This window comes from Danio aesculapii, chromosome 4 (assembly GCF_903798145.1).
Source record: "Danio aesculapii chromosome 4, fDanAes4.1, whole genome shotgun sequence".
Classification (NCBI taxonomy): domain Eukaryota; kingdom Metazoa; phylum Chordata; class Actinopteri; order Cypriniformes; family Danionidae; genus Danio; species Danio aesculapii.
This window is the reverse complement of record NC_079438.1, coordinates 48,754,702-48,782,556: the sequence shown is the minus strand read 5'-3', so window position 1 is coordinate 48,782,556 and position 27,855 is coordinate 48,754,702. Positions and strand designations below refer to the sequence as shown.

The following is a 27,855-nucleotide window of genomic DNA, read 5'->3' as shown; positions in this document are numbered from 1 at the left end:
TATATATATATATATATATATATATATATATATATATATATATATATATTATCTTGTATTTAAACGTATAACTAAAAATCATAAATCCATAGTAACTGAGCATTTAGAGAGGTCTCTTTAGATTTTTTATTTTTTTTTTTGGCTTTAAAGGCCAAGAGTCTACCAATTCTTGTCTCACACAGAAAAATACAGTAACAAAGTGAGCACCCAGTTAGCTTAGTGGTTAGTAACTAGGTCAATATACGTGGTGGAAAAGTTCCATCCTGTTGAGAGGAAGAATAATAATAAAAAATGAATTCCAGAAACTTCCCTCTGGAGAACTCAACTCTACAGAGACCAAGCCAGTGACTTTATTTTGGAAGAACCCAGTAAATCCTCTTCATCTTTCCACATAATGTCCACGAAACTGATTTTATCCACAGATATATAGAGTTTTCCATCCACTCACTACAAAAATCTTGTCATCCAAGAACCCAGAAACTACTATGATCCAGTTTCACTGCGGTCCGTTCTGTTTAGTGTCAATATAGGGCATGAGTATTATTTTTACTCCCTCCACTGCCATGCGGTTACTGCTAGGAAAGTTGCTCCATCTCGAATTGGGTATGTCCATTGGCGGGTGTGTTTGCCCAGGCCTCGGACGCTCTTGGGTGTGAGTGGCTGGGCTTCAGGGGGTCTTCTGTGGGACTGTGTGTGTGGATTAAAGCATCCGCTGATGCCGGCTCGCGTGGTTTGTGGTCATAATACAGCGCCCATAGGAGAGTTACTGTCAGAGTCATGGCTAATATCTGGGCCACTCCGATTGAAACGCCCAAAAACCTCAAGACCTGTAATTGCTTGGTGCCCCGGATAAAACTGTAGATCTTGGGACCGCAGCCCTGTTGAAAACAAATGTAGGATTTGAAGTTATCTAATCATGAAATTGTGAAGTCAAGCCTATTCACTCCACTTATTGCAGAGGTCTCACACTCAGTTCCTGGAGGGCTGCAGTCCTGTTGAGTTTAGTTCCAAGACTGCTACAATGTATACACCTTGTGGATTTCAAAATAGCCAGAATGAATTTATTGGCTGGATCAGGTTCACTTTGAATTAGGGTTTAATCTAAACTCTTATGGCACTGTAAATATGAAGAGTTCAGGTGCAAAAGCCTCCAAGTGCTATGTGAAGTTTTCTCCTTAATTTTTTTTCCACAGTTTCTGTGTGTAGGCTCAGTAATTTAACTTATATAGCAAAGAATAGGCTACTTTCGCCCCCTTTAAAGTGAAATAATTGAACACAAAAATGTAGGAGACTAAGAAAATTCTCATTTTAGAAGAAAAATTCATATGGCACTTTAAAATTTTTGCATTTAAACTCTAATACTGTATGTGTAAAATTATTTTTGCAACACTTTCTATGAAGCCTGTATATTTCATATATTACAATCTGATTCTAATTGTGATATAATGCATGCATAATGCCTCATCAACAATGTTACAATTTGCTATATCATCTATGAAGAATGAAAGAAGAAGAATGAATAATTGTAACGGCAGTAATAATACCGAACATAATCATACCCACTTAAGGTAATAAGTTACATAAGTGAATTTAAATAATCAATTATACATCCCATAATTTCATATCGTCAGCTTTCTTAAGATTAATCTCTTGACATTCTATTTACATATGCAGTATAAATAGTTATGTATGCATTATTTGTGCATTTAAGTACACCTTTATATTCTTTTAACTGTTATGATTATTTATTAGACTTTACAACATGTTATGAGGTTGTAAATAAAGCATCACATGTGTATTATAATGCGTTAAGAATGTCTCTATGAAGCATTAAACTTACAGGCATCACAGAAAGTGTTACCTTTTTACTTTTAACATGAAGTGTTTTATTATTTCTATTACATTTTTGTTTGTTGTCTATCTATCTCTCTCTTTCCATCATTTTGCCATCCAGTATTGTGAATTGATGACATTTCGTTGGCAGAGACTTCTTTTTAATAGCATATACGTTTTTATTCAAAATACTTTTTAATGTTTAATGAAGCTCTAACTTGACAATCTTACTTTAAACTACTTTAATCCTAGAATCAGGAGTTGCTAGTTTTGATAGAGTTTGATAGTGCCACTAATATAGCAAATCAGCATCAGCTGCATTAGTAGTCTGTATAATGCAAACCTTTCACCATCTAACTGATTCCCAATGGATTAAATGAAGTGTGCTACTGTCCATTTCCCCATTGCAGTCTCAATCAAATATTTCAGATTCAAATCAGGAAATTTCAGGCTTCTAACGTCTCACTGTAGTTGTCTCTTCATATTAAACTGAGATATGAGAAAGCATTTCAGCAGAAAAAAACCCCACACTTCCGCACAGCTGCCGGGTTAATATGCGAGCAATGCGTTGTGTTCATCCGCTCGCGTGTGTGCTTGTGTGGTTGGGATATTTCCCACGTTGAATTGTGGAAGGGCAGGTAAACTGTTTCCTGTTATTGAGGGATTTATACTGTGGCCTGAGAATGCCAGAAATGATTTCTTTGTCATCTACTCAGAGAGAGACAGACAATGACAGAGAGACAGGAAGTGGGCGAGGATCGGCCTCCACACCCTCAGTCCTTCACTGACTCTCCCTCTAATGATCAGAGCAACAAAGACCTGCTTTCACTCTGCTGAATGACTGAGCTGTGCTGCTGCTGCTTTAGCACAAACACACTGTTTACAATGTTTACTGTACTGCACAAAAACATTAGCCCCTGATTCAGTGCTGAGAGGCCAGATGTGTGTGTGTGTGTGTGTGTCTGTGTGTGTCTGTCCGTCAGACTATAGTTCTATCATTCTATCTATTATCCAGAAAACTTTCTGTCATACTGTATTTATTTATTGTTCCATATATTCCAATCCCCCCACCAACCCTCGCACCCATCCACCCATCTATCCATCCACAAGCAACCCACCCTTACGTCCATCCATCTGTCTATCATTCTATCAATCGTTCTATGATCCTATCTTTTGTTCTAGCAATCATTCTGCCATACTGTCATTCTGTCAATCGTTCAAATGTTCTATCTATTTGTCCATCTTTCTATCATTCTATTGCTCTATCGTTCTATGATTCTATCTATTGTTCTATCAATCGTTCTGTCAAGTTGCCATTCTATCAATCATAGTTTTATCTATCTATCTATCTATCTATCTATCTATCTATCTATCTATCTATCTATCTATCTATCTATCTATCTATCTATCTATCTATCTATCTATCTATCTATCTATCTATCTATCTATCTATCTATCTATCTATCTATCTATCTATCTATCTATCTATCTATCGTTCTAGCAATAATTCTGTCATACTGTCATTCTATCAATCATTCTAATGTTCCATCTATTGTTCCGTCTGTCTGTCTATCCATCCATCCATCCATCCATCCATCCATGCATTCATCCATCCATCCATCCATCCATCCATCCATCCATCCATCCATCCATCCATGCAGCTATTGTTCTGCATATTTTTCTATCGTTCTATCTATTCTATCTCATTCTGTCATTCTGTCAATCGTTCAAATGTTCAATAAATTTTTTCATGTGTCTGTCTGTCCATCTTTCTATTCTATTGCTTTATCGTTCTATCATTCTATCTATTGTTCTAGCAATCATTCTTTTTTGTTCATCATTCTGTCAAACTTTCATTCTATCAATCATTCTAGTGCTCTATTTTTCTATCTATCAATCTATTGTATTCTATTGTTCTATTGTCTATCATTCTGTCTATCGTTCTATCATTCTTTCTTTCGTTCTATTAATCATTCTGTCATACTGTCATTCTATCAATCAATCTAGTGTGTTCTATATATTGTTTGGTCCATCCATCCATTCATCCATCCATCCATCTATCTATCAGTCATTCTTTTGTTCTAACATTCTATCGCTCTCTTTCATTCTAGCAATAGTTCATCATTCTGTCATTTCATCCATCCATCCACCCATCCATTGCTCAACTTGACACTCTATATCTTTTTGTTTGTAATGATTAAAAATTACACAAGTCTACAATCTATAAACATTCCAAAGCTCAAAGCTTTTTCACGCCGTGTCACAGACAGTGCTTTAAAAGCTCAGTGGTCTGGATGAGACACTGTGTTGTGTTTGTCCTAGTCTGTGTGTGTTTTCTTCTAGACACACAGGTGGGTCTCTGAGCTACGTGACTGACTTTAATTGCACTGCTGGAGTCGCTCATAACACTCTCTGCCAATACAGTGTGATTAAACACACACTCAGCAGGTAAGCGAAGCTCTCCGCTGTCTCGCCTCGTTTTCACAAAGTCAGCTGCAAAGTCATGTCTTAATTAGGCCTGTCAGTCAATTCAAAATTGATATCAAATTGAATTGCTATTAATTATCAAATTGGAAACCTGTAATTATTGACATTTATAGTAGGGAAAACAAATACTATGTAAATCAATGGTTACCGGTTTCCAACATTCTTTAATACACGTTCTTTTGAGTTCAATTGAACAAAAAATCTCAAACCAAGTCAATGGCAAGTAAATGATGACATAATTTGAATTTTTGGGTTAACTATCCCTTTAATAGGACTTTATTTTATTTCCATATTACTGAAATAAGTTTCTCACTGACCAGTCCACCATAATTGTTTAGCAAATTTATAAATCTATCTAAATTAGACCTGATTTTGCATTCTTAATAACATTTCTGGCTTTTGTATTGACATGAGATACCACTGGACTACTAGCACGAAGACTTCTCATGTGAGTCTTTTTATTAATTGCAGATGGTATATTTTAAAGAGGTGTTTAACCCAAAAATGTAACATTTGCTTATTAAATGAATCCTCAAAATGCATAGATTCAGGTAAAAAGTCATCTTTAATATTCTACTGAAGAAATAAAATGATCTATATCTTAGACTGAGGTAAGTAAATTAACTTTTAAAGATGAAATGCTGCCAAACGTACTTCTGGCTACATAATTTGCGATCTCCAGAAATGTATATAGGGCTACGTATTCAGAATGAGCCTATGTTGACATAAACTGAAGTGATCTGCCAGGACACATAATCATTGGCTTATTAGCATTTTTATTTTTTTTTTATGAGAGATTATATAAACTTATAAAAACAGCCTCATTGCTCTATCAAAGTAACTAGATAAATAATATGAAATGACAAAATCATCTTCATCTAGCCTGGAAGAATAACATGAGAGGATTTTGGGTTACAGCATCAGCGATCAGCTCACCTCCTGGTAAAGGTCACTGAGGTCATTATAGTGGGCCTGGCGAGCACAGCCTGGATACTGATTGGAGCAGCAGGAGTCAGGTGGCCACTCCATCTCTGTCATTTCCAGCCAATCAGTGAAGTAGATCACTCCACAACACTTCAGCTGTAAGAAAGGTACGAAAGCATACTTTATACAATGTACAGTGATTATTTTTTAAGCTTATTCATACTATTTTTAGGTTGAATTATTAATTTTACTTCATGTAAACCTTTGATAGATGATTTCAGTTGTGTTTAGATTCAGATTTAAAAATGTTATAATTTTTTTTCCATTCAGATTGATATCAGTATTCAAAATGTGAATGAAACTGATGATATTATATTATAATTTTTGGTCCCACTTTATATTACATAAAAATAGAAATATAATGTACTTAATATGTTCATAATGTATTGCAGAACATTTCTGGGGATATTGTGGTGGGATACAGGTAAGGTTAGGGACAGGCTTAGCGGTATGATAGGTTTATGGTGGGTTAAGTTGTAATACGGTCAACAGTGTAATTATAAATGTAATTACAGGTGTAATTACATGCAGGTATTTAATCGAGCAAAAGTACAATGATAAAGCATGTATTTACACAATAAGTACATTGTAATGAATTATTAATGACAATGTAAGTATTAGTTAAGGCCACTTAATATAAAGTGGGACCCTAATATAAAGTGGGACCTCCAATATGCCAGTCACACAACTGTATATTAAACATCATATGCATATAACACATCAAATGTGACCATGGACCACAAAATCAGTCTTATGTTGCACATGTTTCCTTTTGGCAATAGCCAAAAATACAGTGAATGTGTCAAAATGATCTTTTTTATACCAAATATCATTAGAATATTAAGATCAAGTTCCATGAAAGCCTCTCACACTTTCAGAAATAAAGGTACAGGAGCTGTCACTGGGGCAGTACCTTTTCAAAAGGTACTTATTTGTACCAGAAGAGTCCATAATGGTACCTCAAAGGTACTTTTTAGGTACAATTGGGTACTAATGTGCACCTTTTAGGTACCACTGTGGGCTATTTGGGTAGAATATGTATCTTTTAAAAAGGTACTGCCCCAGTGACAGCTCTTGTACCTTTATTTCTGAGAGTGCACCTATTTCCTACTGTAAATATATCAAAACTAAAATTTTGATTGGTAAACGTACATTGCTAACTTAAATGGCAGTTTTCTTAATATTTAGATTTCTCAGATGTCGATAGCTGTATATTATTCTATCCTAACAAACCATACATCAATGTGACACTTATTTATTCGGCTTTCAGATGATGTATAAATGTCAGTGTTTAAAAATGTACATTTATGAATGGTTTTGTTCTCCAGGATCATAAAAATGGTCTGACCGACCGCAGCTTTCACTTTTCGCCACTGCCACTAATTACTAAAGACTATCAAGTAGTTGCTTTGTGTGTGTTTAGGTGTGTTACAAGGTGCCATCCTGGTGATTTTGCCCTCTCACCTCTGTTTGTAAAGCATTCCAGGCGTGTGTGAGCCACTGGTAACGCTGCAGGCCGAAATGAGGCATGCGTGACTTTAGACTTATCATATCAGACCTCTGTACCATAGGCTGAAGAGAGAGATAGAGGTAGGAGTTATTGAGAAATATTCATGAAGAAATCATTCCACAATTTTTGAAAAGCCCTGAAACTGTCCCCTTGTGATTTAGTAAGCACATAAAATCAATTCCCCAGCCGTTTATTAATTACATTTTCCATAGCGCAATGTTATTTCCAATGCAGTTTAAAGGACCATCCGCACGCCCACAAAGCCAATTTTAGTCTCTCTTATGACCATTTTATTGGCTACTTATGAAATGCCTTATTCACAAGTGTGCCCATGTGTTGTTTGTATACTAATTGGCATTTCATACTCCAGCCCCCATGAGACTTTTTCTGTTTTTTACACCTCAGAAACCATCGTGATGGCCATATGATAAGTACCCATGATGCCCAGGGGCGAGGTGTGTCAGTGTTTGGCAGCAGAACTGTATTTAGAGGATTTTAATGTATGATTGCATTTTATTCTACAAATTATGACAAACAACTTGCTTTAGATGGATGGATGAATGTATGGATACACATACAGATAGACAGAATGATTGCTAGAATGATAGAACTATGGATGGATGGATGTATGGATGGATGGATGGATGGATGGATGGATGGATGGAAAAATAGACAGATGGACCCATTGATTGATTGATTGATAGATAGATAGATGACAGTATGACAGAATGTTTGGCAAAACGATAGATAGAATGATAGATGGACCCATTGATAGATAGACCCATTGATAGATAGATAGATTGATAGATGGATGGATGGATGGATGGATGGATGGATGGATGTTTGGATCGAGGGAGGGAGGGAGGGATGGATGGATGGATGGATGGATGGATGGATGGATGGATGGATGGATGGATGGACCCATGATTGATTGATAGATAGATAGATGACAGTATGACAGAATGTTTGGCAAAACGATAGATAGAATGATAGATGGACCCATTGATAGATAGATAGATAGATAGATAGATAGATAGATAGATAGATAGATAGATAGATAGATAGATAGATAGATAGATAGATAGATGGATGGATGGATGGATGGATGGATGGATGGATGGATGGATGGATGGATGGATGTTTGGATCGATGGAGGGAGGGAGGGAGGGAGGGATGGATGGATGGATGGATGGATGGAAAAATAGACAGACAGACTGGCAGGCAGACACACAGACAGACAGACAGACAGACAGACAGATGGATGGATCGAAAAATAGACAGACAGACAGACAGACAGACAGACAGACAGGTAGGTAGGTAGTTGGGTAGGTAGGTAGGTAGGTAGGTAGGTAGGTAGATAGATGGACCCAATGAAATTTGGATTCATGAAATTATTTCTTATATTTTTTCCTTCAATAATACATTTTTTACTCTGAAATAACTCACATGTCACATATAAATGCTCTTTCATATTTGCAAATAGGATATTGTGTTGATTTCAAGCCAGGGACAGTTGGACTGGATGCACTGTTTTGTTGATCAAACCGCTAACATGTAACCAGACCAGGTGCAGCGCTGTAAACAGGCTCATTGCCCACCCACAATCCACACACAGGAGTCACATTAGGCCACAACAGCACAATAGCACCATCCAACCCAACAAAGGGCTTTTGGGGTCAGTGATAAGAGCTCGTGTGTGGAAGCAGAAGCTGTGCATGTCGGAGTGAGAGCAAGCAGATTAAAGCCAGGTGTGTGTGATATCTTCCCCTGGAGGTGCATCTTATCTCTCCTATCCCTGGGCTAAGACAAGCAGATGCTGCCTGCAGTCTCTTTCCCCCTTTCTGATCCAATCTTTCACATCCAGCACAGGTTTCTGTAAAGCCTGATGCTAATCTTGCTTCCACAGCCAACTAGAGCGTTTACATACATGTAGACATATATCAATAATTCAATATGTCGTGATAATGAACACACGCAATATGGACATTGTGGGCACTGCGAAATACTATGAATAATTATTTATTATTTAAACTTTTAGAGTGGCAATGTAATGTTTGTAATGTAATTAATCTGGCCTACTACATGCTGGAATATTGATATCTCTGTGATTAGTTTAGTGCTACTATGTGATAAGCCTCCAATAGTTAACATTAGTTCATTTAACTACAGAGTTAGTTGATTTAACTCACAAAGTTGAGTTCGTTAATTTAATTAATTAATTAATTTAACTCAGAAAGAAAATGTGTGTTACATGCAGGAATGTCTGTCTTTGTTTTGGTTGCTATAACCCACCCAATACCAGTTTAGCCAATTATATTTCAGCATCCCGGGTAGCCTTTGGGGGAAACCGCATATTTAATTCATTCAGTCAGGAAGGTTCTCAAAGCTTGTGTCCGTGACTGAAATGTGACCTCCGGTGGACAGTAGCAAGGAGATGAAATGAGATGCAGATTCAGAGTTCTACATGAGGTGGTTATTAATTAGCAAATAATATAAATATTACAAATGTAAACATTAGGTGAGCAGGTTACATTGTAACCCCGTGTCCTAACAACACGTTACCTGATGAGATTTGCAATTTGGTAAGCAATTGATAAGCAATTTGGCTGTTTGCATTAGACAAAACACGACAGTAATTAATATATAGCCATTCAGAAGCATAGAATAGTGCACTCACTGCACTTCAATGAAATGTTAAGATTTACAATCTAATGAATCCATATTAAAGCTCTTTTACATTATTATATGTATATGCTGAATGACTAATTTGTGTTGACTTGTACTGAGTCACAGTTCTAAAGTTCAATTTCAAACCGTTTATTTTATTTTCAAGATCTGAGGTGAACTATCTGCTGATGCTTTCAGTAGTGTGGTAATAAATGTCACGTAAAAAGGCAGTCAAACTCACATTATTAGCATTTAACACTGAATGAGCCACATGAGGTGTTCCTGGGGTGATCATTGTCAGTTTGTCCTGTTGTTCGGCTGCAAGAAATAGAAGCCAAAAAAAAAAAACGTGTACGTGCCATTGCTTTTAGATAGAAAACGGTTCAAATCAGCCCAAATCGGCTTGATAGTCTGGCACGCTCACGATAATCTGGCAACCTGCGCTTGTGTGTGTTTTGATCCAGGAGTGCAATACCTAGTTCAACCACTGGGTGTCAAACTATACTGCACCTTTAATGCCTAATAACATGTTAAAATCATAGTCGTAATCATTTTAATAATAGAGATTATGGCTAATAAAATTCTGTTGTATTTTTTAAACTAATATTAACATAGTAACTGTAATCTGCATTTTTCTGTCGGTTGATTAATTAATGTTTACTTTAAGACTTTATAAACCTTTTGCGATTTAAAACATTTGAAACAGTTGTTTACTCTGAATGTGAATATAAAATAAAGCAATACAATAGGTATTTTAATTATTATTATACCTGTTAAAGTAATCGTTTTTGCAGCTAAGGCCAATATCGTGATAAGACCGTATTACGTGTTATCATATAGTATTTTTATTTACATTTTCTTTATTGTATTTTGCGATTTTTTATGCTTTTAAATATGGACTAAGAGTCTGAAATAAAGGAAATAATAATAATACAATCGTGATAAAAGCTTCAGCAATTAATCGCAACTATTTGATAAGGTGTCCTGACATTTCATCCAACCCATCAGATTATGCTATACCGACACTTGACCAACACTATTTGAATGGTTCTGAGGTAAGGTTTATGGATTAGGGTGACAGTACAACCTCCAAAAAAAATCGATCTGATAGATGGCATATATCATCAAAATGTACTACCTGTTTTTGAATGGGAGGTATAGGATAAATCAACAAAACACCGTAATAAGCCTACATACATATAGGTCTCCACACATACACATAAACATCCTGCATATTAACGTGCTCCAAAAGGAAATCTGCTGAAGCCAAGTCATAATAGTTGACAAGATTAGACCGTAAGCAGACGGCTCTGAAACTGGATCCTCATTCCGGCGGCCATTTTGTTTGACGTGAGAGAGAGAGAAGAGAGCAGGCATTCCTGTTTATACATAGCTTCACGCACCTCGTCGTATGTCCACACTCCACTGGCCAGCTCCACACAGAATATCACCATCAGACTGCCAAAATACTGCACACATAGAAAGGGAGAGAGAGAAAATTAGTGGTTATAAATATAGTGTGAAACAATAGGGCAGATAGGAAGGTGTTGATGATCAGACAGTGTGTTATTATATTCTGGGATCTGGATTCTGGATTGTCTCTCAGGTCGTCTAGAGAGAGTAATCATGACAGGCTGTGTTTAGAATAAAATACTAGTCTTTTTTTATTTGCTAATTATTATTATATTCTATATGAAAAATGCAAATGTCTAAATGTCTTATTATACCGGCAAGCGAGTTGCTCAAACTTTAATAAGTGAAACATGAATTATAATTGATGAACTTTTGTCAATAGTTGGAAAACAAACAGTTGAAGTCAAGGACGTTTTCACAGTATTTTCTGATAATATTTTTTCTTCTAGAAAAAGTCTTATTTATTTTATTTCAGCTAGAATAAAAACAGTTTTTAATTTTTTAAAACCATTTTAAGGTCAATATTATTAGCCCCCTTAAGCATTGTCTACAGAACAAACCATCGTTATACAATTACTTGCCTAATTACCCTAACTTGCCTAATTAACCTAATAAACCTAGTTAATCTCTTAAATGTCATTTTAAGCTGAATAGAAATCAGTTATTAGAAATTAATTATTAAAACTTTTGTGTACAGAAAAATTATACAGGGGCTAATAATTCAGGAGGACTTCAACTGTATATGTATTTTAATAACACCTTCAAATAAGTGAATATTTTTCTAAAATTATTTCTCATCATCATTTCTCAATTAATGTCACATGATCTTTTAGAAACGATTTTAAATGCTGATTTGATTCACAAGGAAAAAAATCTTATTGTTATCATCAGTGATAACCAGTTGTTCTGCTTTACTTTTTGTAAAAAAATGTAAAAATTAGAAAGCAGCAACATTTTAAAGCAAAAAAATCTTTATTTTTTAATAACATTTGATCAATGTAACAGTAAATAAAGTTTATAATTGTTAAAGATTTTATTTCAAACAAATTATTATTTCAAATCAAAGTATCAAATAATAATTCATATTTCCACAACAATATAAAGTAGAACAAAACTGATAATAAAAATGGTCCCACTTTATATTAAGTGTCCTTAACTACTATGTACTTAGACTGAAACTAATAATTCATTACAATGTATTTATCATGTAAATACATGCTTTATCATTGTACTTATGCTTGATTTAATACCTGCATGTAATTATATCTATTAATTGCAGCAATTACATTTCTACTGACACTGTTGACCATCCCTTACACATTTAACTCATCCTTAAACCTACCCATACCACCAAACCTGTTCCCAACCCTACCCATATCTCACCAGAAATGTTCGCCATCCATTATAAACACATTAAGTACATTGTATTTATATTTTAATGTAAATACATAGTAGTTAAGCAGACTCAATATAAAGTAGGACCTGAAAACCTTACACTGATTGATTGAACACCAATAATAACTGATCATTAGAATGTTTTCTGAAGAGTCATGTAACACTGAAAAATTTATTAAACATAATAGCACATTCACACAGAAAACTGCTAATCTAAATGTAGATTATTTGTCATTCAATGATGTAATATTTAATATAATATTACCAATTTTATTTGCCTAATTGTAATTAATATTAACAATTTATATGGGTGGGTTACTATGACAACATTTAAGATTTAAACATCCATATACACTCATTCACACACATACACTACGGCTAATTTAGTCTATTCAATTCACCTATAGCGCATGTCTTTGGACTGTGGGGAAAAACCGGAGCACCAGGAAGAAACCCACGCGAACATGAGGAGAACATGCAAACTCCATACAGAAACGCCAACTGACCCAGTCGGGACTCGAATCAGCAACCTTCTTGCTGTGAGGCGACAGTGCTAACCACTGAGCCACCGTGTCGCCCAATAGAATGTTCCAAAAATATGTTTCTTTGGTTTCATGTTGTTCTTTTTTGTATACAAACAAGCACAGATTTTGTCTTTAGGGTCCTTTCCAACTAACACATCCATCTTATCTACCCCCTTTCTGAAAACAAGCACACACTGTCTCAACATCTCTTTAACATGTACACAGTTCTCCTCTGTTGGACACACAGATTATCAAGATGAATGACGGTGTTAAGCAGCCGCTTTCAGAGCAGACAGCTTCTTTTTTTGGGAGACGCTAAATATTTGTGGCCGGTGTTAGCATTTCAGTCCATTTGTTCTGTCAGATGCTTCCACACACATACACACACACAAAATGACAACCTTTTTCTCTTCACACTCATAAATGTCCAGGGTGAACTTGTAACCTCTGGAAGTTCCCCAAAAACTAGCTCATCTGCAAACACACACACACACTCAGAGGTTACATTCTCTCAGCGACCTCTCGGTTTATTGATTTGTTGATAGTTTTACTCTTCCTCTTTCACACTCACACTTTTTTTGGCAAGTGCTGTTACAGAAAACAGGACATGGCGAAAATGGATGGATTTCCTTTTCACCGGAACAATTTACACCCCCCTTTTTTCACTTAGTCATGCAAACAGAACGAGAGTGTGATGCATTCAGAGTTGATGATTAAGTCGTCTCAGATTTGTTTTGACAGATGGCTACTGGTAATGTCATTAAACCGCTGCTTTTAGGGAGAATTACAGTTGGAGAGCTGAACAAATTGTTCTGAGTGATACCATGAAGTCATGCAAACTATTGAGAAAAGATGTGGTTTTCTGTTTTTAAGTAAGGACGATATTCAATGTTTGAATACAATGTGTTTGTTTGTGTCTGTGTGTTTGGCTCATCAAGATAACGGCTCATAAATGACTGAGAATTAAGTATTTTGTCAATGTAAAAAATGCAGAATTTGCAGAAAATCTTTCTTGTGAGGGTTGGGGTAGGGGAATAGAATATACAGTCTGCTGCAGTTCAAACAGAGCATCAGAATGGGCAAGAAAGGTGATTTAAGTGACTTTGAATGTGGCATGGTTGTTGGTGCCAGACGGGCTGGTCTGAGTATTTGAGAAACTGCTGATCTACTGGGAGTTTCACGCACAACCATCTCTAGGGTTTACAGAGACTGGTCCGAAAAAGAGAAAATATCCAGTGAGTGGCAGTTCTTTGGGCGCAAATGCCTTGTTGATGCCAGAGGTCTGAAAATGGCTGATAGAAAGGCAACAGTAACTCAAATAACCACTCGCTTCAACCGAGGTATGCAGAAGAGCATCTCTGAATGCACAACATGTCAAACCTTGAAGCAGATGGGCTACAGCAGCAGAAAACCACACCGGTTGCCACTCCTGTCAGCTAAGAACAGGAAACTGAGGCTACAATTCGCACAGGCTCACCAAAATTGGACAATAGAAGATTGGAAAAACATTGCCTGGTCTGATGAGTCTCTATTTCCGCTGCAACATTTGAATGGTTGGGTCAGAATTTGGCGTCAACAACATAGAAGCATGGATCCATTCTGCCTTGTATCAACAGTTCTGGCTGGTGGTGGGTCCAAAAAGGGTGTCTTCTTATCTATTTTAAATGTACAGTAAAATTACATATAATACATATAATAGTTTTAAACAGTTAAACCATATTTATTGGCTATATTTAAAATAGGTATTTAAAAAAAAAGTAGTTATTGTCATCTGGTAGACAATAAAATTATTACAGAAAAAATACATACACTGTAAAAAGTGATAAGTTGACTTAATTTTTAAAATGTGAGTAAACCTGTTACTTTTAAAGTGATTAGTTTACTTTCTTTTTTAAAGTGAGTAAACCTGTTACCTTCAAATTATTAATTAAATGAATCATGTGCATACTTATACAAATTTAATTGTCAACTAAACAGTTCCAAGTTACAACAGGTGAAATAAAATCAACCAGTTACTTTTAAAGCACGGGTTCATTCACTTCTTTTATTAAAGTAATAATTGCTTTTTACAGTGTATGCTACACTTGTATATGTAGCGCACTCTTCCTAATTTTTGAAAAGAATTCCTGGATTCTTTCCGAGTACTGGGTTGCGGCTGGAAGTGCATCCGCTGCATATGCCGGAATAGTTGGCGGTTTGTTCCGCTGTGGCAACTTCTGAAATAGAGACTAAGCCAAAGGGAAAATGAATGAATGAAATCCAGTATTCTGATTAATTAGATCGTAATATTATATTATTTATCAAAAGAAGCCCACAGCATTAAACCAGGGTTTCTCAAACTCTTTCCTGGAGGTCCGGTGTCCTGCAGATTATAGATCCAACTTGCTTCAATACACCTGTAAGGGTGTTTCTAGAAAGTCTAGTAAGAGCTTGATTAGCTAGCCCAGGTGTGTATGATTGAGGTTGGAGCTAAAATCTGCAGGACACTGGACCTCCAGGACCGAGATTGAGAACCCCTGCACTATACCAACTCAAAGAAACAGTAAACATGCCTAGTCTGGTACAAAATCAACTTTCAAAATGTGCTTAAATATAAATAAAGCAAATAAATGGGTACAATCGAATGAATTGAATGTTTGTTTCAGAATAAAGCTTATCTCTTTGTTTTGCCTTTTTTCAGAAATTCAAATAAACATTAAAATTCAGCATTCACTTTGGTTAAAGCTCAAACTTGACGTTTTGCAGGCAATTTTGAATCTATGTTCAATATAAACATGACTCTCTATACTATCATAATCTCTGAACTGCCTCCTCCTTTTCATAGCTCTGACAGGACAAACGGTGTGTGTGTGTGTGTGTGTCCGGCCAGGTCGCAGCGTCTGGTGAATAGAGCGACTGCGTAACTCAAGCTCTTCTCCTCTCTTTATGTCTGGATTGGTTTACCTATTGTATATCAGCCAGATAATATTGTTAGTCTCTCGGCCTCTGGTGTAACTGAAGCCCGCGGGTCAGAGAGGAGAGGAGAAAAGCTCCTGAGGAGATGAATAGAGGAGCAGGAGGGGCACGGATGGGCCAAAGAGACCCAGAAAACTGCTCTGTCTCAGTCTGGGTCAGCAGACGGGCACAACGCCCTGGAACCGAGAGCCCTAAAACATCATTCTCTCTACCTATGTTGACTTTTTCATTAAAAAAAGCTAATAAAACATTGCTAGATTTTTACAAATGTGTACTAATATTTAATAATAATGAAGTAGAACTTAACTATATAATTAACTATATTATTTTATGTAATGTTTATAAATGTCAAGCAATATATTAACAAATGTTTTAATACACTAATATAAAATACACATTAAAATATTTAATTTGAATACACATTACAATAAAAATCAACAAACGTAAAAAGAATGCTACATTTTCATATATATTAAACAAAATATAATTATTTGTAGTATACTGTATATTGTATATATACAGTGTATACATCAATGACATATAATATATGTTAGTAAAATATTAATAAAGTATTTATGAAATGATAATTAAATACAAATTGTAACAGTATATCTAAAAATCTGTATAATATATTTACATATTCTTTTATAATATTATAAAAGGTTAAAGAGACCAAAACAAAGACGGCGTTCCAGCATGTAACGCACATCTTCAAAGCAGAATATCTTACTTCAGTATTGCTTTTCAGATAAACAAGAATGTTCACTTAGCATGTTTCTTAAATATCTGCAAACATATTATGTTTTATGTTGTTTTTGTTGTTGTTTTTTTGCTTTATAAGAGTCAACAACTTAAATTCTGCACCTTTAAATATAAAGTAAATTACTTTAAATATAATTAATACATAACTATACATATTGTGATCATATAACATATGCCAAATGGAATATTGGCATATAAATAATATTACATAATAAATACAAAGTACAAGTCATTTTAGCAATTAAAATACTTCAATAATAATAATAATAATAATAATAATAATAATAATGTGTGTACACAGCATATTAGCATTAGACTCTTAAATATATTATAAAATTTTAAATACTATAAAAATACACACACACACACACACACACACACACACACTGTCACAGCAAAGGGTCTGAATACTTAGGACATGTGATATTTTAGTTTTTCTTTTTTAATAAATCTGCAAAAATGTCAATTTTTCTGTCAATATATTAAAGAGTAAAAAATTATCTTAAATGATTTTAGCAAAAATGACTGCAATATTACAAAGAGTTAAAAATTAAAGAGGGTATAAATAATTTCTGTACCCACTGTATATTATAAATAAAACAATTCCATTACATTAAATCAGCATAAATGAAACTTTAGTTGCAGCATGGCTCATTTGTTAAATAACTCCTGTCTTTTTCCACATCAGTTGAGTTTGGAAAGACAAAAAAGGTGATGTATGGATGACAGAATCATTTTCATTTTTAGACTGACTGTTTAATTCCACGAGGTCAGATAGAGGGTGAGTTTTCCTTCCTCTCCAAATCATTTATATCATCGGTGCTAACAGCCTGTCAAGGTCTTGCCGTCTCAGAAATCACAGTGTCACTAACGCATCCGTCTAAACACACAAAATCACTCACAATGGGTTTAACTACGTGCCCTGTGTTTGGCCCTGCTTGACAGTCCATCATGTTGAGTGATGCTGTCAAATTACTGCTGTCCAACTCTTTGTCTCAGAGACGCAAGAGCTTTATGGCCTTTATAACCTACGCAGCGAGTTGCTACAAGTGTCTGAGAGGGTTATTATCATCCAACACACACATTTTGACGATAAGCACAGCAAGACTCGGGTACACATGACATCTAATATAACAAAGATAATGCCTTGTTGTAGTATGAAGAGACTTTCTGTGCTCAAATATGTGAGCGACATTAACTTTGAGCAGCAGAGAGCTACAAAATAAAGCAAAACTACAGCAAAACTACATCACAGTCACCAGCGATCTGGCCCATGCAGATCGCTAGAGAACTACAAATCTGCTGGTATATGGACTACAAGATCCAGTCATGCAACACATACACACACCTGCTCCAAGTCTCCATTGATCCGCACTCCCTTGTCAGAGTCACTTCACATTACAGAAGACTACATGTGCTCAAAACAAAAATCAATAAATAATATTTAATTAATATTACATGTGTAACGTGATGTGACGCTAGACAAAGGGAGTGCGAATCCAAACGCAAGGTTTATTATGCAGAGAATGGTCAGGCAAGCAACAGTCAGCACATGAGCAAACAGATGTATACAGGCAATCCAGATGCATGGTCACTAAACAGGCAGATGGTCGAAAAGCTGGCAGCAGACAACGTAAAACAAACAAAACAAATCAAGGTTCAAACACAGAAAGCAAGGAAAACGCGTCGTAATGTTCACAGTTCAGTATAACAAGACTCAGCAATGATTCTCAAAGTGAGCCGTATATATGATTACACCACACATATATATGTGTGGTGTAATCAGTCCATGAGCAGCATCAGCTGTGGGAGTGTAATCAATGAAGACTTGAGGCAGGTGTGTGTGTTGCATGACTAGAGCTTGTAGTCCATATACCAGCAGATTTGTAGTTCTCCAGCGATCAGCATGGGCTAGATCTCTGGTGTATGGGACACTTAAAATTTTAAGCTGAGTCAACTTTTTTTACAGTGTAGATGTTATGCTATGATATTATTGCTTACCATGACTTTTTTTCTTATTATTTTTAGCTTGCATTGCCTTTATTACATCATCATAACGCATTATGCTAAATTTATAATGTAATACTGTCTTCAAATTCAGGATACTGACCAGAGAAACTGCACATTTGCTGACTTTATGTGTGTTTCACAACTTCTTGTTCGGAAATATAATATCATATAATATCATATAATATAATATAATACTGTTAAATAAAACAAATTAACTTGATATACTGGCAAAATAGGTCACAATGATTGAACAGAATTAAAAATATATATATATATATAAAAAATTCTTTAATCTCCTTTTACTTGTTTCAAACCTTACAGAGCTTCTTTTTTTCAGCCAAACACAAAAGAAGATATTTTGAAGAATGCTGGAAATCTGTTACTATTGACTTTTATAGTATTTTTTTCCCACTATGAAATTCAATGGTTACAGGTTTTCTTCAAAATATCTCCTTTTGTGTTTAACAGAAGAAAGAAACTTATAAAGGTTCCCTACCAGTTGCAAATGAGTAAACTGATTTTTTTTTTTTGGTGAACTATCCCTTTAAAATGGCCTTTAAGGATGTGATATCTCTCTCTACCCCCCTCTAGTGTATAAAATAAAGGCACAGATGTGGATGCATGGGGTAAATAAAGCAGGACTTGTTTGAATCTGGTTGGAGGGTGGTTGGGGTCAGCAACGTCATTACCAGCTAAACTTAAAAATATTCTTGTTTCACAAAAACCACACACATTCCACGCCAACACAATGTTCCTGCTGTGCTCATCTTTTGGGTTTTGATTTGTTGTTGTTTTTCTTACCCAAGACAGTAGGAGCAGATTGCACTTGAGCGTGCCGCAGTAACCCACCATGGCCACGATGATTAGAAAACAGCACACGGCGATGACGACAGGATGGACCACGGGGGAGTATGTGCGAACGGCTGCCTCCTCCAGTCTGAGAAAGAGAGGGAGAGAGAAAGGAAGAGACTTTTTTTTGGCAGGCTTTTTTGTTTATTTATCCATCCATCCTGCTCACATGCTTCTTTCTCTTCTCACAGGGCAGCATATTTGAATAATACACCAGTTGCAAATAAACTGTGATTATACTCTGTAGGAATGCTAAACTCTTGCGCTCTTCCTGTCTCTACTTCTGTTTGGCTGCACTCTTCTGAGATGCAACATCGTTTTCTCTATGGGGGAAAGATGCGGTTTGAATTGGAATATTCTTGAGTTTGGTGGATGTTAAGTGAAATCAGAGTATTTTTCTGGTGTTGTGTTGTTGAATATCACAATTTTGTAACTTTTGGTTGTCGCTACTTTTTTTATATATATAAAAATATGCACTGTTAAAAAGAACTGTGCTTTAGTGAGGTAAAAAGATTGTATCTGCTTTATTTCTGTGCTTTTTTATGCTTTAGTGTGTAAAGTGCTTATTTAACCATTCTTATTTATATGTGATGCTATGGTTATCTGCAAAAACTGAATTTAACTGAGTTTTATTTTATTTTATTTATTATTTATGTTATATTTCTTATTATTTATTTATTTTTTTGGTCTTTTCTTTTTCTTTGTGTTTGTAAAAATTTGTAAAAAATGATATTTATTGTAGTTTTAAATTTTAAATATGATGTTTGTGCTTTAAAATTGAAAACTACAATGAATTTTTTTTTTTCAATGTTTTTTTTAAATATCTTTAAATTAGTTTTCAGTATTTTGTGATTCATGTTTATTTATGCTTCGGGATTACCATAATCTTTCCTTTAGCAACTTTTCACATTGAGAAGTTTGGAAAAAAAAGACTTTTATTGACATTTTAAATAGTTTGAAGTCATATTGAAGTGAATTACAGTAGTAAAAAAGCTGTGCTTTTTCTGTTACTTCTATATTCATTCATTCATTTATTTTCATCTGCTTTTCCAGGGGGCAGCAGTCTTAGGAGAGAACCCCAGACTTCCCTCTCCCCAGACTCTTCCTTCAGCTCTCTGGGGGGATCCCGAGGTGTTCCCAGGCCAGCCAAGAGACATAGTCCCTCCAGCATGTCCTGGGTCTTCCCCGAGGCCTCCTCCCGGTGGGACATGCCTGGAACACCTCCCTAGGTAGGCGTCCAGGAGGCATCCCAAACAGATGCCCGTGCCACCTCAGCTGACTTCTCTCGATGTGGAGGAGCAGCAGCTCTACTCCGAGATCCTCCCGGGTGACAGAGCTCCTCACCCTATCCATAAGAGTGCGCCCTACCACCCTTCGAAGGAAACTCATTTCGGCCACTTGTATCCGAGATCTTGTCCTTTCGATCATGACCCAAAGCTCATGACCATAGGTGAGAGAAGGAACGTAGATTGACCGGTAAATCAAGAGCTTTGCCTTTCGGTTAAGCTCCTACTTTACCACAACTTCTTCCGCTGCACAGATCAAACTCACGTTCCATCCTTCCCTCACTCATGAACAAAACCCCAAGATACTTGAACTCCTTCACCTGGGGTAAGGACTTTCCTCCAACCTGGTTATTTCTATATATTATTTCTCATACATTATTTTGTTTCAAACTAGCACAAACTTTGATTTGAAGCAGACTAGTATATAAATAATAGGCAAAAAGACAAAGGAACAAAACTATTTGGTCACACTTTATTTTGATGGTCCGTTTGTTGAGTTTAAGTTACATTACATCCACATGCCGACTAATTCTCATTAGATTATAAGTAGACTGTTAGGTTGGGGTTAGAGTTAGTGTAAGATGACATGTACTTGCAAAGTGTATTATAGTCAGTTAAATGTCAGTTGAAGGAGCAGTATCAACAGATATTAAGCAGACAGTCTACTAATACTCAAATAGACCGTCAAAATAAAGTGTTACCAATCAAATAAAAGAAATAAGGAGAAATAAAAAAAAACATATTTTCTAGAGATGTAAAACAATAGATAGAGGACAGAGCTAAAGATCTTTGGTATGATTTGACTTGTTTCCTATGTGGAATTTATTTGCACTGCATCATGGGTAATGTAGTATTTCTGCACAAATTCTGCTATTAAAAATCTGCTTTTATTAAACATTTATAGAATAAAACAAATATTAACGCTTCACTTAAACACATTCCTAGTAAATCCAGTACATCCAGGCAAACTGAGGATTTTTAGGTGGTCTTTATTAACAGTTCAAGTCAGAATTATTACCCCCCTGAATTATTAGCCTACCTGTTTTTATTTTTCCTAAATTTCTGCTTTACAAAGTGAAGATTTTTTCAACCCATTTCTAAATATAATCGTTTAGTATAAACTAGTATAAACTCATTTCCAATAACTGATTTATTTTATCTCTGCCATGATGATAGTAAATAATATTTACTAGATATTTTTCAAGACACTTCTATACAGCTTAAAGTGACATTTAAAGGCTTAACTAGGTTAATTAGGTTAACTAGGCAGGTTAGGGTAATTAGGCAAGTTATTGTATAACGATGGTTTGTTCTGTAGACTATCAAAAAATATAGCTAAAAGCTAATGATTTTGACCTTAAAATGGTTTTTAAAAAACTTAAAAACTGCTTTTATTCTAGCCGAAATAAAACAAATAAGACTTTCTCCAGAAGACAAAATATTATCAGACATACTGTGAACATTTCCTTGCTCTGATAAACATAATTTGGGAAATATTTTAAAAAAGACAAAAAAAATTCAAAGGGGGGCTAATTATTCTGACTACAACTGTATATAGATATACATATAATAAATTATGTGAAAAGTGTTGTTGATTGAGCTTAACTTGTACTATTTCTACTTTTAAGTTAAACATCTAATTGAAGCTCTGAAATGTTCTTCTTGTGTTAATATCCTATACATTTCTTTCTGCAGACATGAGTTTTAGCCATCTGAGGATTGCTGACTCAACATGTTACTGCAGCGCAACCCTGGAGAACATATTTCTTGTGTACAATCAGGTTTGAATGCAATTTTCTCTCAGTTGATTCCCACAGATGTCATGATGCAGGGCACATAGGGCTCAGTAACGACTAAATTATAATGCACACCTTGGTTTATAAATTGCTTTTGTCAACACTAATTAGATATAACTCGCCTCCAGGATATTATTGGTACTTTTGGGATTTTGCCACCAGTTTTGCTGAGTTTCCCATTAATGCTTGAGAGGATTTGGACAAAACTATACGCAAATAAATGGTTCTCAACTCTCTACTGGCAACTTAATGCATTTATCTGATTTCTTTTTTTTCCTCCAGAACTGAACACCTTTTTCATGCTTGTAATTACTTTATAAGCTTGAGGCAATTTGATCCAAACTGGCTGAAAAGTGGGAAAACAGTTAATTGGAGCTTTACATGGACCCCTGCTCTGATTGAAAGGTGTATATGGCTCACACCTGTCCATGCACTCACACTCACCTGGTGTCGGCGGTTAAGGTGAGCACATTGTTCAGCTGATCCCTGAGGCAAGCAGACACTCCTAGCACACAAAGGGCCATAAGCTGGAACAAAAGACAAGAAATGTGGTGCTTAAGCCACAACTAAACATCAATATACTTTTTTAGTGGTGTATAAACACACTTTTTAAAGCAAGGAATCTTCTTTTTAAACGTTTTGCAAATACTTTGGTATTTAAAAAATGTAATGTATTTATTATTTATTACATTTCTTAATGAATATAAATATGTATTTATTTAAAATGTTTGTATTTTAGTACAATTTGTCTAAAAAATATGTGTTTATTACATTTTTTATTATCTGAACAATTAAAATGCATATTTTTACATGTATTTATTTATTGTCAATTATATTTGCATATTTAAATATATATTTATTTTACATACATTTTTAAAGAAAAAAATATTTTAAAAATGTATAATAATTATAAATATAGTTTAATTAAAATAAATAAATATATAAATAAATATATAAAACATAATATATATTTTTAAAATGACCTGTCACAGCGGATTTCTGTGGATGTCAATTAGCTATAAATTGTAAGATAATTTGGGTTTGATTGTTTTTTTTATTGCTGAAAATATACATTTAACAGTGTTTTTCTCTAAACGTATCCTGTTACAGCTTTATTTGTTTATTTCACTGTAAAGAAACTTACTTTTCACCAGGTAATAGGTGAGAGACAGTTTAGCATCCTTTGCATCCAACACAATGTGGTAAAAGCCCCGCATTTTAACTGTGTTTTGTTTGTGGAGCCTCTGCGTATGTATGAAATAAGTGAGCATTAACCTACTTGTATCCGTGTTTGTGTACACTGTAGACTTGGAAACTTATTTAGGTACTGTGTTATGCCCGACATGCAGCAATATTAGTGGCATGGGTTTAGTTTGCCCTACGCAGACATTCTTGATCTAAAAACACACCCTGGCTCTTATCACATTTAATTCCCTAAAAATAGCGGCCGCGGCAGAATGTGAGCCGTTGTGCCATGCATGCGAGCATAACTTGGATTCAGGCTGTCCCCTACATAAAGATAACATAGGATGGGGCGGGAGGGAACACAGATTGCGCGTTTGTTGGAAAGTGAGTGGCTGTTGCGCGTCTTGGAGAGCTAGGAGCGCAGCAGCATCGTGCCATGTAACGTGAGCGCTCGCCCGGCCACCTGCTCGACTTGGACTCGTCTTACCCAGAAGAGAAAGTTGAGCGCGTAGAGCAGACAGCGCAGACATTTCACCGAATCCTCCCGGGCCATTCTGAGCGCACCAACTGCTCGCCAAAAGACCTCATTTTAACTTCTGCCACCACGGCACCATAACCACTAAGGAAAACAGTCAGAATAACGCATTTTAAAATGTTTCACGGTCAAAATAAAACTTACTTAAGATGATGCAGAAATCAGCCTAAGGTGGTTGATTGATTCTTAGTTTACGCTTAACAAGCCTAAATACCAATTTGATCATACCAGGTGACGCTCTTAGGTCATCTTATATAGGCCTACTACCAGCTGGTCAGCTTGGGACATCATCATATAAATACCCAACAGCATCTAGATTTACTTGGATAGAGTGAGAGACCATATAAACCAATTTACTGTGAAAAAAATCCCCAAATTAAAGGATTTGCGTTTTTATTTATTTGTTTGTTTATTCATTTTTGATTTTGAATTGCATTATGAGACCTTGAATTTTCCTTAAACAACTTTTTGGTGTTTAAAAAGTTTTAAAAAAGTGACTTTTGTTGACAATTTCAATAAAGCGATGCATGGGTGGGTGTTGTTAATTATCATAGAACAACCTAGTAATATGCATGTAGGCCTACTTCCTATTTAACGGACTATTCTCAATTGTCTATGTAATTTATTATATACATTGTTTTAAACCACTAAAAAATCAATAATTGTCACTTTATTAAACTGCACAGTTAATTTTTTAACATCAAGTCATGAGAAAAGAGCTGAAATCAATGTCCCATACTGCAATTCAATTGAAAAGAAAAACTGTTAACCTGTTAAAACCCTGTCAAGGATATTTCTAGAGTGTATTTAAGACTTGCAAATCATCTTAGACTGATTTAATGCGTTTTAAGGAGATTTTAAGGAATACCTTGTCATAAGTCCTTGTGCGCGTTCAGTGCGCATCCATAAAGTCTTGATGTGATGTTGCAGCTAAATGTCCGTGGGAGATTTCCAAAGCAGCATGTGATTTTAAACAGAGTAACAGGTTGTATTTTTCTCCTCTTGAAAGGTTATCAAATTAATCCGTATCTATCATGGTAGTTTTTAGTCCCTGGAGTATCCAACAAGGAAAAATGATAGAGCGCAGAGTGTCCAGCATGAAGTTGTAGGAAACTCCTCAAACTTAGTTGCGACAGTAATGTAAAATCATATTTATATTCCTGTCAGAGCCGCGCGTTGCAGTCGGGCGTGTTCACGGAGATACATTCACTGTCACTCTCATTCCAGGCGTTAGTTACTTCACTGCGGGCCAGATATTAACACCTCGCCTTTCCACTAGTTTAGTGTTTAACTTGTTCATGTAGGAGACTTTCACTGTAAACGCGCGAGTGTCATCCGGAGCAGCGGTGCCTCCGGGTCCTAAAGGCAAACTGTGGGTCATGCTGATTATGGCAAGCCGTTATTACAGCTATGTAATAACGGCCTTTTTAGTTTTTATAATAATAATAATAATAATAATAATAATAATAATAATAATAATAATAAATAATTAAATTATTATTCATTTAATTCATTTATTTTTCATTTAATTAATAATAATAACAATAATAATTAATAAACAAATAAATAAATAAATAAATAATTTAATTAATAATAATAATTATTATTATTATTGTTATTATTATATTTTTATTACAATAATAAAATATTACAGCTATTAATATTTTGGCCTATTACAGCTAGTGTTTATATTGATGTAAGTACAGATAATAAGTAGCTATAAAAGTTCTGCCATTATTCCCATCAGATGCTATGTGGATCTAAGGTTCAGATCAGGGATATTTTATAAATCTTATTGCTAGACTGTTAATAAATAAATGTTACTGAAAAAATATTAATTGTATATTTTATTTCAGCTTACCTATTTATTTATTTATTTTTTAATAGTCTATAAACGATTGTGTTATCTTTGAGAACTATTTAATCTACCACTGACCATTTTATTTATAAATAAAATTAATGTATTATTAAGAGTGGAACAGACATAGGCTATTTAGCATCAGTTAACCTTAATGAATTGCTACCATTCTCAATGATACCAAAATTACACTTGTTAAAATATGAACTGTTCACAACTCAATGTATGCAAGTAAATATTTAGGTGCTAGATTCTTTTCTCTTTTAGCTGTTGCTCAATAGTGTCTGTTCCACACTTAATATTACATGCTGTGTGTAGAAACAAATATAGCAATTATTCATATGAAATTACACATAGAAATAAAATGGTCAGTGGTAGATAGATTCAATATTACTCAAAGACAACACAATTAACACCTGAGTTCAATTTCTGTAATCACACCCAGTCCTGATTACTGCCACACCTGTTAACAGTCAAGAAATAACTTGAATAGGACCTGGATAGATAGATAGATAGATAGATAGATAGATAGATAGATAGATAGATAGATAGATAGATAGATAGATAGATAGATAGATAGATAGATAGATAGATAGATAGATAGATAGATAGATAGATAGATAGATAGATAGATAGATAGATAGATAGATAGATAGATAGATAGATAGATAGATAGATAGATAGATAGATAGATAGATGAAATGAAGAATTGTAACGAAGCAGAGATTAATGATATCTGCCTGTTACTGGAGACAATTCAATTAGGCACTAATTATATGTCTGCATATTTGGTTCCCTTACATTAAAAGCCATTTTACCCACTTAATCAGTTTCTATGGTCATTACACGCTTCTCAAACTCATGCATCAGCAGTACTTGGCACATATCCAGATCCACTCCTCCAAGATATCATATGCCGGGGTGAAGAGGTCACATGCGTATTATTTTCTTGAAAGAGGCAGTCATAATCTGCAGTTGTCTGGGATTGTGTGTTATGAATATTACTATATGCTGCAGCTGTCCTGCTACTGATTTATATAGCGTTTATACATGCAAATATTTAAAAAAACAGTAATAAATACATTAGTTACAGTAGTAAAAGTTATAGTGATTCCATAATAATCATAAGCTGATTATGGAAAAAAAAACTTAAGCTGATTAAGGAAAATGTAAGGAATATGTATATTATATTTTTTATTAATAAGGAGAATAATATGTTTATTACTTTAAAGCTGCTTAACCCTGTCCCTGAAGATCTACCTTCTTCAAAGTTCAGCTCCAACCCTGATCAAACACACCTGAGCCAATTAGATAGGACCAGAACATCACTTGATAATTACAGGCAGGTGTGTTTGATATGGGTTGCAACTGAAATCTGCATGGCGATAGATCTCCAGGAACAGGGTTGAACATCCCTGATTTAAATGGATATCGCCCCCTAAAAATGGCTTAAATATGTTTATTTTAGCTAAAACACTAGTCCTTGGTGATTTGTGAATTATAAATCAGTAAAAATTGAATTATGCCTATAAAAATAATTGATTTGCTTATGTCTCTGAAATATTACACCATTGTTCAGTTTGCTCACAAAGTGATACAGGCCAGTGTTTAAATATGTATCTTATATTGACCATAATTGAAAATACATCCATTGATAAAGACTTAAATAGAGAAATAGAAAAAAAGAAAAAAACATTAATGACTACATTACCTGACAAAGTCTTGTTGTCGATCCCAGTTGTAAGCGCAACAAATAATAACTTGACTTCGATTTGATCATTAGGAAAAGTGGCAGAAGGTTTTCCG

General features: G+C 35.0%; 1 protein-coding gene across 1 annotated transcript; it reads right to left on the bottom strand.

Moving 5' to 3' along the window:
• Positions 1-102: 102 nt before the first annotated feature.
• Positions 103-25,524, bottom strand: tspan12 (tetraspanin 12). Its single transcript, XM_056455903.1, has 8 exons — positions 25,060-25,524; positions 24,144-24,275; positions 22,916-22,998; positions 19,342-19,477; positions 10,885-10,950; positions 6,769-6,876; positions 5,257-5,400; positions 103-878 (listed from the first exon to the last, which is right to left on the bottom strand). The coding sequence occupies exons 2-8, from the start codon at positions 24,207-24,209 to the stop codon at positions 576-578; spliced, it is 906 nt and encodes a 301-aa protein (XP_056311878.1). The 5' UTR covers positions 24,210-24,275; positions 25,060-25,524; the 3' UTR covers positions 103-575.
• Between the last annotated feature and the right edge of the window lie 2,331 nt (positions 25,525-27,855).